Below are 17,621 nucleotides of genomic sequence, written 5' to 3' on the forward strand. Positions count from 1 at the left end.
TGCAATCAGTGACTTTCTTTTAGCAAGTGAGCTGTCAGTCTATGGTGGCATCTATGTCTTCTACTCCACGCCTCGAATTGTCCGTCCAAACTCGTATAGCGACATCATTGTATTTTGGTTAGCATCATACGGGTTGGTTGGCCATGATTAATAACCCCTTATTTTTCAGAGGAGGCCTATCCATACCGGAGAGGCAATTGACGCACGCGACTGGCGTGTCCGAAGTCCTCCCTGACCAGGACCCGGGCTCGACCAGTCATTGGCGTGGCGTGAAGTCTGCCGGTGCGGTGCAGGAACCGGCTGAGTGGATATTTGTGTGTGTTTTGTCACCGTCCCCGCTCCCGGGTTTCACTCCCCGGCCGGCGCGTCTCCGGTGTCCACCATAAATCCGGGGCTCCAGTACTCCCACTCTGGGCACTGTTTGTCAACCCAAAGCATGCCCTCGCCCAAAAGATCCTCCAACGCCGTCTGCGCCCGCGCCTTTGGCCAACGCAGGTTGACCATGAGCATCGATATGCTTACGTATCCAAGCACCTGCACAGCTTCCAGCACGGCGCTCTGGTCGGTGTTGAGCTCCTTGGGTATACTCCGAATATAGTCCTTACTTCCGACCTTGATGACACTAAACGAGCTGCCCAGCGGCTTCAGAGTGCCGACGGCCCTCAATACGTCATCCTCCGTCACCTCGCTCGCGCCCTCCATCCGGCCCTTCATGATGCGCTCCCGCACTTCGCGCACGCCGATCAACCCGCCGTTCTCGTCGCGCGTCGCACCGCACACTTCAACCACCCGGACTGCCAGTTCAAAGTAGAAATCGTTGACCGACCTGCCCAGCAGTTGTGCCCATATAGACGACGAACCGCCGCTGCCCGACGAAGACGAAGAGGCAAGGGGGTCGACGCCGATGGCAGAGCACATGCGTGCGAACTGCGCGCGGAACGAAGGGTCGGAACGTATGTCTTTCGCGTGGGTTTGTGCAAACTGCTGGAGGAGGGAGCGAAAGACAGATAGCTGTGTCTCGAGGGCTTGCGCATTGCTGCTGCGCAGGTTGGAACCGTGGGAGGCATACTGCGCCGAGGTCAAGCGAGACCGGTCAAACGCAGCGATGCCAATGCCCTTTCGAGACATATTTGCGACTGGCTCAAGGTGTTCGAGGGAGGGAGTAGTTGTGAGGAGGACGGGGGAGGGGAAGCTAGCTTGCTATGGCCTGTCTCCTTTTGCTAGAGAGGGGCAGACGAGGTTAATAGAGGGGCGACATCTTGGTGGACGCCATTGTCGGTCGGTGTTCGTTAGTGCTGACGAATACGTCAAAGGAACCATCTTCCAATGGGGGACCCGCTCTCCGTCGTGAGTCCTGATGACATAAGCGGCTGTTCCCACCTGAAGCAGAACACTGTTCCAGAACTCAACGGATCACGTGCAGACCAGCCGGATCAACTCCGGCTCGAAATTTCTACCGAGAGGGCATTTTTTGCATGAGTGGTCCGTGCACCCATTTCCAGACGGGTAAAGGGTTGTGCCCTTTTTTCGGCCCACCCAAATCGCAACACGAATTTGCTTCTAGTCTTCCAAGTCAACGCCTGCCTTTACGATCGCGCTGCGAATTTCCTCACAGTCCCCCTCCATCCCGCAGCAACCATGTCGTCCACCCAGAGCGTCCAGTGCTTCGGCAAGAAGAAGACCGCCACCGCGGTTGCCCAGTGCAAGGTGCGATACGAAATCCTCCCCGAAAAATAAGTCCCTATAGGACCGATCCAAAACGGAACGAAAACATCGATATCGGACTTTGGAGGCTGACTTGTGTGTAATTATAGGCTGGCAAGGGCCTCGTCAAGGTCAACGGCAAGCCCCTCTCGCTTGTCCAGCCTGAGATCCTCCGCTTCAAGGTACGAATAAGCCCGCACGAATCCATTGCAGGACCGGTCGAAAAGAGGATGAATTTAAAGATGGGATGGACTTGAACGTGGAGAGCAAGCGCTGGGAATGGTCGAACCAATTTGGGAAAGAGCTTACGGTGTCTTGCTCTTCACTTCAATCCGGATCATTGTTGGATGGGGAAACAGACCGCGAATTGCAGGAAGCAAATGAAGAAGAAAAAAACAGTCAGCAGCGAATCAGTAAACTAACCCATTTCACCACAGGTCTACGAGCCCCTCCTTGTCCTCGGCCTTGACAAGTTCGCCAACGTCGACATCCGCGTCCGCGTCACCGGTGGTGGTCACACTTCCCAGATCTACGCCATCCGCCAGGCCATCGCCAAGTCCGTCGTCGCTTACTACCAGAAGTTTGTCGATGAGCACTCCAAGAACATGCTGAAGCAGGCTCTTGTCCAGTTCGACCGTACCCTTCTCGTCGCCGACAACCGTCGTTGCGAGCCCAAGAAGTTCGGTGGTGTTGGTGCCCGCTCCAGATTCCAGAAGTCTTACCGTTAAACGGTTCTTTTTGGGTCTTCTTGCCTTGGGTGGGAAATGGAATGGGGAACGTGGGTTTCCGGTCCGGTCAGCATTTGGTGTTTCCCGCGAAAAAAATCTTGGCAGTTACTGTTTTTTTACACGGGGAGTCAAACGTGGATCAAAAGATCTGGTACCGTCTACAATCGAAAGGAAGGATTTGGGACGTCCAGAGCTCGACGGGAGGCATGGAGGAGACATTACGCTTCTTCTTTTGCTCTCTTCGTCGATGCATTGCATGGCATGCCTCGCGGTATCGCTGCTTGGCTGGTTTGTAAAGGGTCAGGCAGGCAAATGAAACATTGAAACTTCATGACACGGCGTTTATGGGCTCGAGTTATGCGTGTGCCGTGTTTCTATTTTTTTCCTTTTGGTTGACAATGCCGAAAAAAGCACGGGTAGGTGTAGTGCAGGGAAACGAGTTTCCGAAACAATGACCTTCAACAACTCTCACTGTCCCTGGAAATCATGCCCATGCCGTCGATGTCTGCTCTCTTGGATCGGATGGGCTGAAGTCAATCCTCGGGTCTGTTTGGTTCTTACCATTTGTGACATCCAGAGAGGAGCGCAGACTCACTCTTACTGACACAAGAGGTCGTTCAACTGTCCACCAACTCTTAACCAATCACTTTTAGCCCGTTACACCTAATGTAAGCAGGAGTAACGTGTCCCACGAGTAGTCCCAGGCCCACATACTATCCACAAGAGTCGACATATCATTCACGTGTCTACATGTATACATATCCAATTGACACCATACCACTCACCCCAAGATATCATGTGTCGATCTGATCAGCGGTACCTCAGTCTAGTCGCAGCGCAATACCACGTCGTGTCTCAGTGGACACCACCAAGTGGTAGAAGCACCGTGATGGGAACTTGATTTCATGGGTTACCAATCATACGTCCTTGGCTCTCGAGTATTCAAGCAGCATCGTCAAGTAGTACAGGATGAGGGCTCTTCGCCGCGATCCAATGCTATGAGTCAGTCAGCCAGAGCTTGGCCAAGTGGCACCTCAACCAGCTAGCTCATCTCAAAATCATCTAGGGAAACGCATCTCTTTGTTGGACACGTTACTTTGCGGTGGCTCATGCGGGTTATACGGCTTCGCTCTGGCCGGTCCACATCGACGACAGTTTACAGCGACATGGCTTAAGGAATGGATTCCAGTTGAACCAAGGTCAAGCAACGATGACGCTCTCGATGCAGCTTGCATCTGGACACGCTCATACCCAGATATTTACAACATGGCCGGTTCCGTGTCGGTTCGAAGACTGGTATATCAAAGGGCGTCAAGACTAGTGACCCTGTCGTTGTCCTCTCGTCACGTTTCAGCCAGCCGAAATTGCAAGCACTGCCGAGCCATGTTCAACATTTTATCGCAGCGCGGGAGCATCCCAAGAACTACGAGGCATAGTGTGGCTTCCGTGGAAGATGACTATCGAAATGCCTGGGTGTCTGCAGTTCTTGGGATGAGCTGATGATACTCCCACTCATCGTACCAAGATGTGCTATCTCGCCATGGCAGATATACGAAAACGTTACTGTGTAACTCGCCTCAATACTGTAGGCGCACCTAATTTGTACTCAGTGGTCTGCGAGGCATCATGTCTCCATCGGCCTTGTGATGGTTAACCCAGTGGACTTCGGCCCGGTCCAGCCCTTTACTACTCAACGCAATTTACTCAACACACTTCTTTCTACCTGAAGAGATTGTCTCGGGGACTCTGAGGGAACTCACGAGGGGAAGGAAAAAAAAAAAAACGAGAACAAAAAAGGAAAAAGCAAAGTCACACTGCCGCAGAGCAAAAGGTATGTGATCAGTGGGAGGCTTGAACTCCCGACCTTGGCATTACTTGATATATCAAGATGATATATTAGTACCACGCTCTAACCAACTGAGCTAACCGACCGAACCGATTTGGCTGGTTGTTGTGTGAAGCGGCGGGAACGAGCCCTATGATGCCCCACGATATGGGTCCGGTGGAGGATCCATCCGGGAGATATGGGCGGCGAACCTCTGATGTGGATCCGTTTGTCTCCGAAGACCTTCACAGGCCTGCAGACCAATGGCTGTTGGAAGAGTGACTACGGCTGGCAGAGCTGTCTTTGGTACTTGATCATTCTCATGGTCACGTCGTTTTCAGGAGTAACAGATTGAAGTCGCGAATTTCTTGTTGTGTCCGGTTATAACACGGCTGGATGGTAGAAATCTACCCTTAGTACAAAAGGAACCTCGAACAACACTACCGCATGAGACAAGAACTCAGGTACTCATTTCTTCCTGTTATGATGTTTCTCGAAATAGATAGTGTCAAAAGTTTCATGAAAACTACTAATACTACTCATGAGTATGAGTGATAAATGTTTCCCTTCTCAAACTTGAATACAGATTACCCTCAATACAGGGGACATTGTCCTCATTTCTGACTGGTCTTTCGTCAAGCTAAGCACTTTATTTTTGATTACTGTATGCCTCGTTCCGAGACTACTTCCACCGGCTGCTCAGGCGTAGACGGCCATTATCAGAGCCGGCACATTCAAATCAAAGGAAGATTCGAACCACTGGAAATATGGCTGTATATCGGCACCAGCTTCATGAGCCTGTGTCTCTCGAAAGTGAAGATGGAGAACGGAATCGTTTTGTGGTTGGCAGTAACAATAGTCACAGGTTTACCAGAGCGGCGGGTTGTTTCCGTACGATGATGAGGTTCAAACAGCCCGAAACGACTTTATTGCCAGATCAGTCACCACCGGCTGGAGGAATATCTAGACAGGAGGATTTTAGAGGTTCTTGTTCTTGAGGGTGCATGGCATGCAGTTGCTTGGGGTCTGTCTATACATGACTGTACAGCATTTTGTACATTTTAGACGCATAGGTATAGGAGATGCAACTCGAAGAAGTATGGTAATACTTGAGTCCTCGAACTTACAACTGATGCTGCACCCAGAAATGCGAGGCTGCAAATAATAGACGAAGGATTATGAAAAGATATGTCCATGCCATGTCATTGATCTCAATCCTAACAGTTCTCGTAAAGTATTTCACAGCACAAATAGCTCGAGTATTCCATCTTCTCGTCTGACGAGACCGTAGCTACAACAGACACACAAAGACAGTACATTAAAAGTAAGGAGTGGTTTAAGTATACGTTGAATAATTTAGAGGCTGCTCATAAACGTACAATCAGTCATCATTTTCATACTCCATACTCCGTACTTTATATAATACCGTTTCATAAGGCAGGAAATGGACCAAAGGCTGTGAGCCCATATTGATACTTGACTTAATAAAATAACCGAACCAGTCTCATTACTATGGTACTACGCGAAAAAGTAGCGGTACTACGTCTGGTATATAATTTTGCGGTATAAGATAGATGGTCCCAATATGAGTCCAGTCCAGAATATCACATCAGCGGGACAATAGAAGATTGCCGCGACTGGCTCTCACTACCACCATAGCCATGCTGAGACTTCCGCCACATACAAAACAAATACACACATGCACACTCTGATACACATCAAAAGTGTCCAATATAGGCTCTTCAATTTCAGTCTTTCTTGGCTAAAGACTGAACAATAAGCACAGCAGTCACACCCGCATCCTAATGCCACAAACCAGCCCACACCAAACAATTCCAGCACCGGCGCTTTGTCCCATCCAACCCAGACGATGTTGTCCGGCGTTAGGTTTGGACGTGCAAGCAACCTCGGCTCGGCTGCAGCCGTAACTGTCACCATACTGGCACGAACACGGGATTCTTTCAGCTGACAAAACGCTCAGACAAGAACGGAGGGCCAGTCGGCCGGTAGTTCGGATGGAAAAAGTTCGAAAAACCCTGTTGTGTCGAAAGACACAGTTCCGCCATCACAACCCCCCTTCCCCCCGAACCTCGTGCGATATCAAAAAACTTAGTCGCTCCCCCAAAACAACACTCTTATCCCAGGGACATTGGTCTAGAACCACTCCACCGTCAAAACGTATCCACTCATCCATCATAAATGGGAAGCTCTTCGCACTGCAAAAAAGGTACTTAAACCGAGACGGGCAGACGAAAAAAAAAAAGGCAAACCAAAAACGGTCGAGGTGCCCCCCTCCTTCGGGTCACCCGCCAAACCATAAGTTTAGACTTCGACCAGAACACACACACACGCCCCCCGAAAATGGCAAGCTTTGAACTAACCGTTTGCCCGCGGGGTCCCCGAAAAAACCACAGACGACGACGACGATGCTCCAGCCCCCAGTTCCGGAGCCTGATTTCGTGAAGCAGGGACACTGATTGGCGCGCTTTTACAGCATTCACACCCCCCAAAAGCAAAAGCAAAAAAGCATTTCGCATCACCATTGCCGTGGGCCCGGTCTTGGGTGTGTGTGTGTGTGTGTGTGTATGTGTGTATGTCGCCAACATCGTCGTCGTCATCGTCGTCAGCATCGAAGGGGGCACCGCCTCAAACCTTCACGGGGAATACTCGTCGTAATTTCTAGTCATGTTCGCTGAAATATATAGAAAGGGATTCAAAACTGATACTGCCCGGCTGAATTCTGACATGGTGACCGGGGATGAGGTTAGGTGATCTATCACCCCCCCACCCCCCCTCCGTCCGACAGTTTCCAGGCATGCAGCAGGAACAAAAGGTGCAGCGGCTTGATGGGGAGGTTTTCTGTAATACCCTCTCTGCTGGGGAAACTTCCAGCTGGACGTCAGACTTTCTGGAGAGCGCCCGTTATAGCATGTTAGGATAACTGAGCGAAACAACCATCCCTCTCAAGACGAAGGGGGCATAGGGCGGGATGATGGTCAAACTTGTGGGCTTATGCCACTGAACCTAACGAATGGTATTCACCATTGTTTGACATGAACGTCCAGGTGACAACTGGATTGTGGGAGACTGATGGCCAAACAAGGATGAGCACCAGACGAGGAAAGTTATACATAGACAACTGGCAACAACCGTTCAGCCAACCAACCCTTCAGGAGCAAACCTGTCATATCCATAATGCCAGGACTGAACATCGTATAACAATTGCGCAAGGCTTCACCTGGCAGCAAGACAGACAGGCAGCCCATAAAAAGCAAATGGGGCATGAAACCCGGTCGTAGAACATCCCTAGCGGCCAATGTGCAACATGCAAGAACAGTTGTAACCTGAACAAAAGACTAACAACCTCCCACTGCTACGTTACAAAGCGCTTGCACATTCCTCACGCGCTATAAAGAAGCCTCTCACAATAACGAGGCCAAACCATCCAATTAATCCATGCCAGTATGCCGGAAAGCAAACCATAACTCCTGTTAAACTCCCCGTCCCTTGTGCAACTGTGCAAAAAATCAAGACCCATGCCCGCTTCAAAAATCAACATGGATCAAAGCCGAGCTTCTCGACCTTGGGCGCAGTATGCCTATAATTGATATCCTTCGAGTCGAGAATCGACGCGGCCTCACACCCACAGGCGCAACCGGCGTCAACTGTTCAGCACCGGGGATGCATGGCTGCGAGTACCGGCGACGCTTCTCCTTTGCTTCCAACCAGCGCCTGACCCCGGAGCCCTAATTCCACGAGACAAGGTCCTTCTGTTTTCCGCTCTCGTCCAGTTCAACCACTACGGCGGCGAATTCACCCCGCTCATCTTCGGCCTCGAGGTCGTCCAGCTCGAGCTCCACCTCCTCGCCATCCTCGAGCATCGTCTTGCCCTTGCGGAGGTAGTCGCTCCTGATGTCCCAGCCAAACTTCCATACCCACGTTTCAAGATCTGAGAAGGCCTGGCCGACGGCAGCCTGCTCCGGTGTGGCGCGTGAGTTGAGTGCCAGGAGCACCTCGTTGAGGCGACGCTTGTACACGATCAGAGCCATTCTCAGATCGCGGGCGTAAGAAGGACCATAGTCGAGGACGGAACCGTCTAGATATCGCTCATTGTAGACGAGCTGGGCAGTGACGGTCTGTAGGAGCGAGCGAGCGAGCTCGGGGCGTTTGAGGGGGAGTGTGTAGGCCTTTAGAACTAGAGACACCAGCATGTGCCACCATTGCTGAACACAAGCCTCGTTCCCGAGATGCATGCCAACGAGAAAAGCGAACTGCAGCTCGCCCACAATGTCATCGTCGCTGATGCCTGCGGAGAGAAGATGGGCAGTCGCATCGACTGCCTGTTCAGTTCTCGCTGAACCGATACTTTCCACATCGTACGTTTTCGCCGCCTGACTGAAGGTAAAATTGAGCTCGGTACTCGCTACTACACTGGGAAGTCTCTTCTCAAGCTCAACCTCAGCGGGTAGCATCAGTGCGCCCTTTACACGGTCAGAAGTGTGTACGGCCCAGTCACCGGCCTGGCGCGCCGTGACCCTGTTCAGCAGGCCGGCGGATATGGCGCTAGTGAGTTGTTGCCAGATGTTGGTGTTCCTCGCGAACTCGGGGTCCGGGCTGGATGACTGAGAGACGGCTGCGGGCTTGACATTGGCGTTGAGGGCGCGGAACTGGTATGGGGCCAGCTTGGGGTAGATGTCACGGATGTTATCCTTTTGGAAGCGGGCCTCGACCTGACTGGCGGGTTCGCCAATGACTTCATTGAACTTGTCCCATTGCATAACATGAATCTTCTCCGTGGCAGAGCTTATGACCCAGAAGCCGGAGCGGGTGGTACTCGCTTCCGTCTCAGAGACCCAGAAGAAATGAGGGCCGGGTGGAATATCCTTGACACCAACGAACTCGCGGGCAGTGAAGGAGACCGAGTCATAGCCGATGGTAAAGGAAGGGGGCAGGTCCATGACGAGAACGATGTCGCCACCGCCCAAGGAGTGCTCATGCTGAAGCTGCTGGTCCTGGCGGATGTCCATGACTTGGCCGTGCTCTATAGGCGCCAGAGGAGGCGGCTCGTCATCGTCGGGCATAGTGTTTGGGTTCATGGCGGTAACCTCTTGCGACAATGGCGAGTCGAGAGGCTGATGGACGTGCAGGCTGCCGAGCGGATGGGCACCGGTGACGCGGATAGATTTGCAGGATGCAGCGGTGGTGGAGACGGAGGAGTCGGACTTTGGCAGGCCCGAGTTTTTGAGGAGGGCGGGCCGGACGTTGGAGTCGATGGAGACGCCGGAGGTCATTTTGTTGGAGTAGCTGGGTAGGGAACCCCACCACTGACCAATAACGACACGATAGAGGCGGAGAATAGAAAGATTGAGAGAGCTCTAGAGTAGCTGCTGAATAAGGCTTTTTGGATGCCAACCGTGCTGCAGCAAAAAATGTCTTGTAGGAGCGATACTGGTGATTATTCCAAGGAGATCTGGAATCAATGCTAGTCGAAGGTGAAGCTGGATACGTTGTAGAGAGGAGAGATTCGGGGGGATAAAGCGAGGGGGGAAAAACGAGAGAAGGAAGAAGGAAGAAGATGGAAGAAGAATAGGAAAGAAAAAAAAGAAAAAAAGAAAAGAAAGGAAAACCACGGTTTTCACCGCCTGTAACTTCTGGGGTAGCACAAGACAGAGATGATGCTTTACTCGAATAATTGTAGGCGGCAAGATGAGGCGTAGGAAGGTGGGAGAATCTGGGAAAGTTAGGTCAGGCCAGTCAGTATAAGGAGGTCGTCGCAACAGTCCAAAGTTCACAGAAGGCAGGAGCGAGGAGAAGACGGTGGAATGCGACCCTGCAGCGGAGGCAACCAAGATTTATTCCAGTCTGGCAATCACACCATATTCTCCATTCTGAGCGCGCCGGGTTGTCATAGGAGGCGCTTCCTTCCATCACATCGCAATTTTAATGGAAGGGTCGGGGCCTTTTCTCCCTTCATCACTGGACCCCTCCTCGTTTCCGTGTAAGACAAACCAACAAACAGGTATAATGACAGGCAGGAGGCACTTGGGCGCCCATTGTGTTGGTCTATAGCCCTCGTGTTCCAGGTTTGACGTCGCTGGACTGCACACTACGTCATAGCCATGCGGGAGAGATTACGAGCTGTGGTGGTGGTGGTGGTGGTGGTGAGGGGGATGGGATGCGGCGTAGGTAGTCGAGTTTGCAACGCCTGCAGCAGCGATGCTATCGCTGCTTAGCGAGCGTTGGGCGGTTAGAGCGCTGAAAAGGCAACTTTCCCACCTCTGTACTTCCAGGCGATAACGATAAGGAAACTCGGCAGCACCGCAGCATTCTGTGACTTCCCCCCCTCTACTAGTATACACTCAGAGGCCTGATAACTTCCTATAAACGCCCCGTACAAAGAGGTGGCTCTGGTTTGGCTCAACGAGTAATGGTCTAAAACAGCAGATTAAAGCAGGCAAACGGCCCTTGGTTGCAGCATTGGTCGCATAACTTTTCTCTGCAACTCCCAGCCAATCGCAAGTTACCTTTCAAATAGTAGCATCAAATTCCCTTAGGGAGTAACCAAACCGTAAGACCCCAAGACTACACTAGTAGTGTAGTCACAACTCTCAACTACTATTTGTACGTTACCTCGTAAGAAACGGATGCCGCTGCAACCCGGTCAATCCACAACACCGTCTCTTTAACGGCCAGCACCACTAATAATTTAAAAACAGGGTACCTTGAACGTTGCCTTGGGGGCCAAAGGCTAGAGTTGTTCAAGGTACCAAAAGTAGCTTAGGAAAATTAAACTAGGCGGATAATCGACGCTAAAAACCCATCGACACCAAGGGAATCTAAATTGATACCACAAAAATAATTAAAAAGAAGAAGAAGAAAAAAAAGTACAAAAGTAACCTTACTAACCAATCCAACCCACCGGCTCGTTTCTTTGGGTCCCCCGCGTCCATTTGGGTTCCTTCCTTCCCGTTACCCACAACGCGCACGAAAAAGATTACTGGGAAGGATCACACGCACACTAAACAACCACCCATCGCACCTTAACAAAACTACCTTGCAGCGCCCAGGATCCAGATTATAGTGCCGGCCCGTCGCTTCCCTTTTGTTTGGCCCCCAATACCACGGCCCCCAAGGGGAAAAAAAACACACTTGTACGGATACGCATACGCACACTCGTTTATACTAATTAGGTGAAATCCCGACTGTCCGGTTGCACTAGAACCCGCAATACCCTGCTCCGACCTGCGGGAACACGGGGAGCCACACGTACATTACACCTGTGCCGCGTGACACACACGACACGAGTGTTCAAAAAAAAAAAAAAAAAAAAAAAAACCAAGATAAACCTGTAATACCAAGAGAATGTAAAAATAAAGTAAAAATAAAAATAAAAATTGGGACAACGTGCTAGCAACCCTGTGTGCTGCTGTACAATGCAGTCAGTATACACACCCCTTCTACACAATATACATACACATGTATATATAAACACACACATATATATGCATATATCTAGAGAGTTCATACCATGATGCAACCTCACGTCGCATCAACTCAACTTACCGCAAACTCGGACCATCCCCAGCCAAACCTCACACCGTCCTTACTCATTCCAGACATGCCTCTTCTCTAAAAAAAAATTCAAAAAAAAATTCCCCGACTTAAACCTAAACTCGACCTCTCGATACTCTAAACTCAATCGTCAAGTGCAACCGCCTGGATATCCTCTTTCAGTAACACACCCACCACCCACCGACACAACTGCCACATACATATACCTAAACTCTGCTCCAATACCCCCATACAAAAGAGGTAAGTATATTCATATTCCTCCTAAAGTGACCACATATATCCCATCCTTACTTCACTTATCCTCTTCCGGCTTGCGTTCATCTGTGCACGCATGCACCTTTTAACAAAAAAAAAAAAAAAAAACACAGAATACACAATCCCATTAATAAACCTAATTGCCATTCCAAGTCCATCTGCAATAATCCGCTTGAACCATGTAAGAAGTCGAAAGAAGTTCAACCATGACCACACAGAAAGAAGGGAAAAAAAAAAGAAAAAAAAAGAAAAAAGAAAAGAAAAAAAGACCCCTTGTCCGCATCATCCGACTTCCCATAGTGTTTGTTACACAAACATTTCTTTCCGAGCAGACTAAGGGGAAAAAAAAATAAACCCCCCCCCCCCGCTAAAGTCGGTAACCAGAAAATCCATTTAAAAAAGGAAACAAAAGGTTAAAAGAGAACCCTGTCTCTCCTCTTTATGCACGTAAGAACCACGCGCAGGTCTAAACTCGCAATGGAATGGTGTCACCACCACCACCACCACCATGATCCATATCCATGCTTGCTTGCCACTCACTTACTCAAACCTCTGCGTCATCCGACCAACACCCCCTCCCCCGGTCCGCCAATTCTTCAGCGCCTTCAGCCTTCAGCCTTCAGCCTTCAGCCTCACCTCACCTCACCTTGACCTGCCAAACTTCTCTCGGCCACTGCCAAACGAACACACACTGTGTTCGTCCTAAAACTTGGCCAACATATTGCTTAGATCTTGCTTGACATTCCGTTTTCCTCTGCCTGCCATGCCTTGTCTTGCCTCCCCGATACCCAATTGCACATCACACGCAAAGCTTGTATCCATGTTTAAACACCAACCTATTCAAAAGTCACGTCTCACAACCCAAAGTCAATAAAAGCTTAATGGAATCGTTTTGTGTTTTTGTTGCCAAAAAAAGTCTTTCGCATTTCCCTTTTCCGCAACTACCATAAAAATCAATCTCAACTACCAAACGCAATCTGTCGACGCCCTAAACGTCCATGTATGTAGGTATCTCGGCCACTCCAAAGGTCCGTCCCTTGCCAATCCTGTGCTTTCGCCCTCTACCGAGAAAAAGCCTCCGTTTTCCGAAAAATCCTCATCGCCGTCCGAGAAGAGCAGATCCTCCCTCGAGGGACCAAAGTCTGAGTAGGAAAAGGTATCGTCCGCAAAGGATGGAGAAAAGAGATGCTCTTTCGTCCTAGGTCGATACTCGCCCGCCTCTCTCAAGATAATGACTGCATTGCTCTTGCCTGTCAAACCTGCGAGGTAGTCCGAATTCGAAGCTGGGTACAGAAAAAAAAAGCTTCTCGAGAATGCGGCCGTGCTGGCCAACCAAAGCGAGCCTCCACCAGTTTCGTCAAATCATGACCGCCCTCAACCGTCCTCGTAAATGCAGAAAACTACACCGATCGAAGGAAAAGCCGTTGCCCAATGCATCATCTTATGTGTAAAAACCAACAAAAAAAACAACATTGACATCGAATCGCGATGCGAAAAATAAAAAGTGAGAAAAGACTCGGGCGCGCGCGCATGTGCCCGAATCAGATGAGAATGGTTGCAAGTGACGCGTCAAAACCATGCTGAGCGTGTACTCGATCAAAATGTGAAAATCCCGAAGCCATGAGGCGGATATCGCTTCGTAAACCAGAATTTTGCCGCGCGTCTAATAACCGAAGGAGAGGAAAGTCGTAGTATGGACAGATGCGGATGAGCGGCCGTCGTCATGTGAAAGGGAACCCGATAATGTACAAGCCCTTTCCCCCTTCTATCATTACGGTTGGGTCCTTTCCGATGGCAACCCTACCTACACAGGGCAGCCTGCCTTAGTGGCTTGACGCCTGACCGCCGTTATCTGCCTATACAGTTAGCCTCCCATGCCCGTCGAATTCTGGCATTCTCGACTCACGTGAGCTGTACATGCTCTGGTTGGGCTGGCCATAAGGCGATTGAGGCTGGTAGTTGGCCGAGTACATATGCGAACCGTTGTACTCGGGGAGAGGTTGCTGGGGAACGGCTCCCGCAGAAGGGGGCGCAGGGTACTGGGAAGGCTGGTAGCCGATTGGCGGCAGCTGAACTTGACGGCCACCAGCGTACGTAGGTGCAGAAGACGTGCCGTCGGCTGCGCCCTGGGGGTCGGCAGAACCATTCTGGGCAGCAGCGGCGGCGGCGGCGGCAGCTTGGCGCTGACGCTCCTCCTCGGCCTTGCGTTGAGCTTCTTCCTCCTTCTTGCGCTGCTTCCACTCTTTGCGAATCTCCTTGAATTCTAGAAAGCAAAACCGTCAGTTTCGATACACAATCACACAAGGGTGGCCGTCCATCATTGGAACGCGCTCGCAACAGCTTATCCGCCAAGTCGGTCGGTGCCATGAGACCAGACCATGAATCCTTCCGTGGCTTAACCCCAGTATTTGCACCACTTGGCACACGGCCACGTCACATTCAGACCATAACATTAAACGCGTCCAACTCAATGCCTTTTGTAGGGGTTCTCTCAACTCTCTCAAAGAAAGCAACATACCTTCAGGGGTTCGCTTTTGTCCGTGGGACTGCATTGTGACGTGGGCGTTGAGGTGGTTCAAAGTGCCATAGGCCTTCTCGCAACCGTTCCAGCCGCACTTGTACATGCGCTCGATTTCTTCGTATCGTCGGCGGGGTCGCTTGTGCTGCTGGGCACCGGGAATCGGAACGAAAGAGTAAACCTGGTGGCCAAACTGTTACGTCAGTACACTGTATCCCGCATCGTGTGAAAATCATGCGCGCGTTCCAGCCTCAGACTCTTTCATCCGCAGCGCGATGGCTCTGTGTATGGAACCCCACTCATTTTGTCCCCTCTCACAGAAAATCTCAGATCCAACTGATCGATTCCTCGAGACAAAAAGAGGCCAAAACATGAGACAGGGGACCCAGCCGACGCTGCGATCTCTCACTCTGAGGCATGCGACACATTTCGACTTGACCACACAGTTTTGATCGACTTACCTGGTTGGGGCGTCCCTGAGGAGGGGCAGAGCTCGGCGTCGGGGGGAAGACGTGGCTAGCGGGTGTCAGGGGACCGGCGCTGTGTTGACCGTAGCCAGTCCAGTCGGGTCGGGGTTGCGCATAGGGGTGCTGGTATGAGTGGGACATGTCTCCTGGCGGGGGCCCGTAGGGAGAGTGCTGGCCGTACGCGTAGGTAGGACTCGGGGCCGCTATCGACGGATCTATAGGTAATTCATGGTCAGATTTGGCCACAGGGACCTGATGGTGACGGCCATCTTGTTGGGACAAAGACGGACTGCTTGCTTGTTGCGCCATGCCTCCGCTGCTACCGTTGTGGTTGCTAGCTGGATGATATGAACGCTGAATATGCTCAGGGAAAGATCCTGACCGCGCAGAAGGCGGGTAAACACTGTACTCGGATGTGGGCGTGGCCGAGGTAGAGTAGTTGCTGGGGCGAACCTCCTGCTGGGTCGCGTATTGCGCAGCAGATGCGTGATCTGCAGATGAACCTTCAGAACGGGTGTCGCCGCAGTTGCTTGGGTAAGGCGAAGGCAAACCTGACTGCGAGTACTCGGTAGCACTGCGTTCCATAGAGGTGCTGATTGAAGAGAGAAGCGAGCTGATGGCAGCGGCTTCTGGGCGGGAACCTCCAAGCTGGGATGAGCCTGAAGAGAGCAGTGAGGCTTGGTTATCAACGAACTGATGTTGCGTTGGAGCCAAGAACATGCTACAGTTCAGTGGAACGTCTGGATCGCAAATAATGGCCGGAGAGTCCTTAGTTCTCGAGCCAACGGCAGATTCGCAGGTTCAGGATGGAAGGCCGTCTTTTCTTCTTTTCCCCTTGCTGTGTCTTGTAGTTCCAAAGTCAGGAGGAGGAATAGTGGTAGTAGTAGTTGATGAATTGGTTCAAGGCGCGACGGGATCTCAAGTAGCGGCGGTTGGCTTGTACTTGAAGAATGGAAAGAAGAATGATGGAAGAATGGTAACAGGCGAGTAACACCGGAGTGAAGTGAGACTTGAGGCGGCGCGACGATGGTGTATAAAGATGGCGGCCAAGATAGCGCGGACCACCCAAAGGCTCGGGTTTATGGTTAAATGGGGATGTGATGACAACAAAGTCGCTAGCCACGGCCCTGAGCGAGGATCTCTCAAAGTGGCAAGGATAGCGTTGTCTTTGCCAGATCACAGAAAGGACGCCTCTTTTTTTTTTTCTCTTTCTGTGCTGAGAGGAGGTTGACGGTATTGCCTGGGGAGAGCGACACTAAAATAGTGCGCTAAGTCTGGTAAAGGATGGGCTGGGCTCTCCGCTTGAGTTCAGGCCGAGCAAGTCTAGCGTCTGGATCGGAGATAGGGCAGGGGGGGGGAGGGGCCCACAGGCTGGGTGTGGTGTATGGAACCCGGGACCAGAGGCGGCGAAGAGTACCGTACCGCAGGTACACACGCAGTGAGGAGTACGAGTAGCAGGTAGCTGAGAGGCGGTAGGGAGTGTAGTGATTTGAGTGGGGAGCACAGAGGATGGGCTGTCGAAATGTTCCTCTTTGCGTATAGCGCAGGGTTTGTCCTGTCTTTGATCGGGGTTGGCGTCTGTCTGGATTTGGCGTGGTCTAGGCTGGGACCTGACTTGTGGTATCCGTAGAAAGATGGGAAGATGTAAACTGACTCTTGTCTGATCTGGCTTGCGGATGCAGGAGGAAGCAAGATGCAGATGCAGAGAGCAGCAAGCAGAGCAGAGGCGAGGGCGCAGGAGGAGGCGGTTGAATAGAATGCGGTATTGTGTGCGTGAGCGTATGAGTGAGTGGTGACGCGAGAGCGATGTGTGATTTGCGGTACAGGGCAACACAGCACAGCTCAGCAGGGCCCCGGGTAAGGGTGCGTGGGTAGGCTGGCTGGGAAGATGAGCTGGATGGTGGGTGCTGGTGTGTGCGTTGTGTGGTGTGGTGTGTGTGTGTGTGTGTGTGTGTGTGTAGTGGTAAGGGGGGGCGTGGTAGCCTTGGGTCTTAGTTCTGATGGTGGGTTGAAGTGGGTGGGTTTGCTCCCTCTTTCTTCTCGATTTTCACTTGAGTCGGAGTTGGACGAGACGAGGTGTATCGGTAGACGTGTGTGGTGGACGTAGCGATAGCAGCACTAGACAAGACGTAGAGTACGTGCTTCGGCGGCAGCAGCAGCAGCAGAAGGTATGTGCGCGCGTCGTGCGCGTGCGTAGGTAGTAGCGTGTTCCTGTTAGTGCTAAAGCGAAGTAGCGCTGGCGGAGTACGGATGCTGCGCTTGAGGGTGGATGGGGACGGGAAGGAGAAAGGTATCTCTCTTCTCTGACTCTGGTGGTACGGCAAGGTGAGGTCAAAGAAAGGAAGGGGAAGGTGAGCTAAGGGGGGAAGGGGGTGAAGGGGGTAAACCCAATGAAGGTTATGACGAGGGGGAGGGAGTTCGATCTTAGCGCCGTTCCCGGGAGAAAGACGAATTTAATACTCGGACGGATGAGGGATGGTTAGGGAGGGAAGGGCAAATAATGGGGTAAGGCAGGTAATAATGGGAACGCCTGGGCACTGGGTCGCCGACGA

The 17,621-nt window shown here is 51.5% G+C and overlaps 4 protein-coding genes across 4 annotated transcripts; 1 reads left to right on the plus strand and 3 right to left on the minus strand.

Moving 5' to 3' along the window:
- Nucleotides 1-348: 348 nt before the first annotated feature.
- Nucleotides 349-1,128, minus strand: CTRU02_214083 (ell complex subunit; the record flags this gene model as incomplete). The annotated part of the gene is made up of 1 exon (XM_036724637.1): nucleotides 349-1,128. The coding sequence occupies one exon, from the start codon at nucleotides 1,126-1,128 to the stop codon at nucleotides 349-351; it is 780 nt and encodes a 259-aa protein (XP_036583756.1).
- A 510-nt stretch (nucleotides 1,129-1,638) lies between these two features.
- CTRU02_214084 (40S ribosomal protein uS9) lies at nucleotides 1,639-2,432 on the plus strand (the record flags this gene model as incomplete). Its single annotated transcript, XM_036724638.1, has 3 exons — nucleotides 1,639-1,707; nucleotides 1,815-1,886; nucleotides 2,142-2,432. 3 exons carry the CDS (start codon nucleotides 1,639-1,641, stop codon nucleotides 2,430-2,432), a joined length of 432 nt encoding a protein of 143 aa, XP_036583757.1.
- A 5,571-nt stretch (nucleotides 2,433-8,003) lies between these two features.
- CTRU02_214085 (AAR2 domain containing protein) lies at nucleotides 8,004-9,548 on the minus strand (the record flags this gene model as incomplete). Its single annotated transcript, XM_036724639.1, has 1 exon — nucleotides 8,004-9,548. The coding sequence occupies one exon, from the start codon at nucleotides 9,546-9,548 to the stop codon at nucleotides 8,004-8,006; it is 1,545 nt and encodes a 514-aa protein (XP_036583758.1).
- A 4,392-nt stretch (nucleotides 9,549-13,940) lies between these two features.
- Nucleotides 13,941-15,789, minus strand: CTRU02_214086 (uncharacterized protein; the record flags this gene model as incomplete). The annotated part of the gene is made up of 3 exons (XM_036724640.2): nucleotides 13,941-14,347; nucleotides 14,603-14,795; nucleotides 15,064-15,789. The coding sequence occupies 3 exons, from the start codon at nucleotides 15,787-15,789 to the stop codon at nucleotides 13,941-13,943; spliced, it is 1,326 nt and encodes a 441-aa protein (XP_036583759.2).
- Between the last annotated feature and the right edge of the window lie 1,832 nt (nucleotides 15,790-17,621).

This window comes from Colletotrichum truncatum, assembly GCF_014235925.2.
Source record: "Colletotrichum truncatum strain CMES1059 chromosome Unknown Contig_0010, whole genome shotgun sequence".
Lineage (NCBI taxonomy): Eukaryota > Fungi > Ascomycota > Sordariomycetes > Glomerellales > Glomerellaceae > Colletotrichum > Colletotrichum truncatum.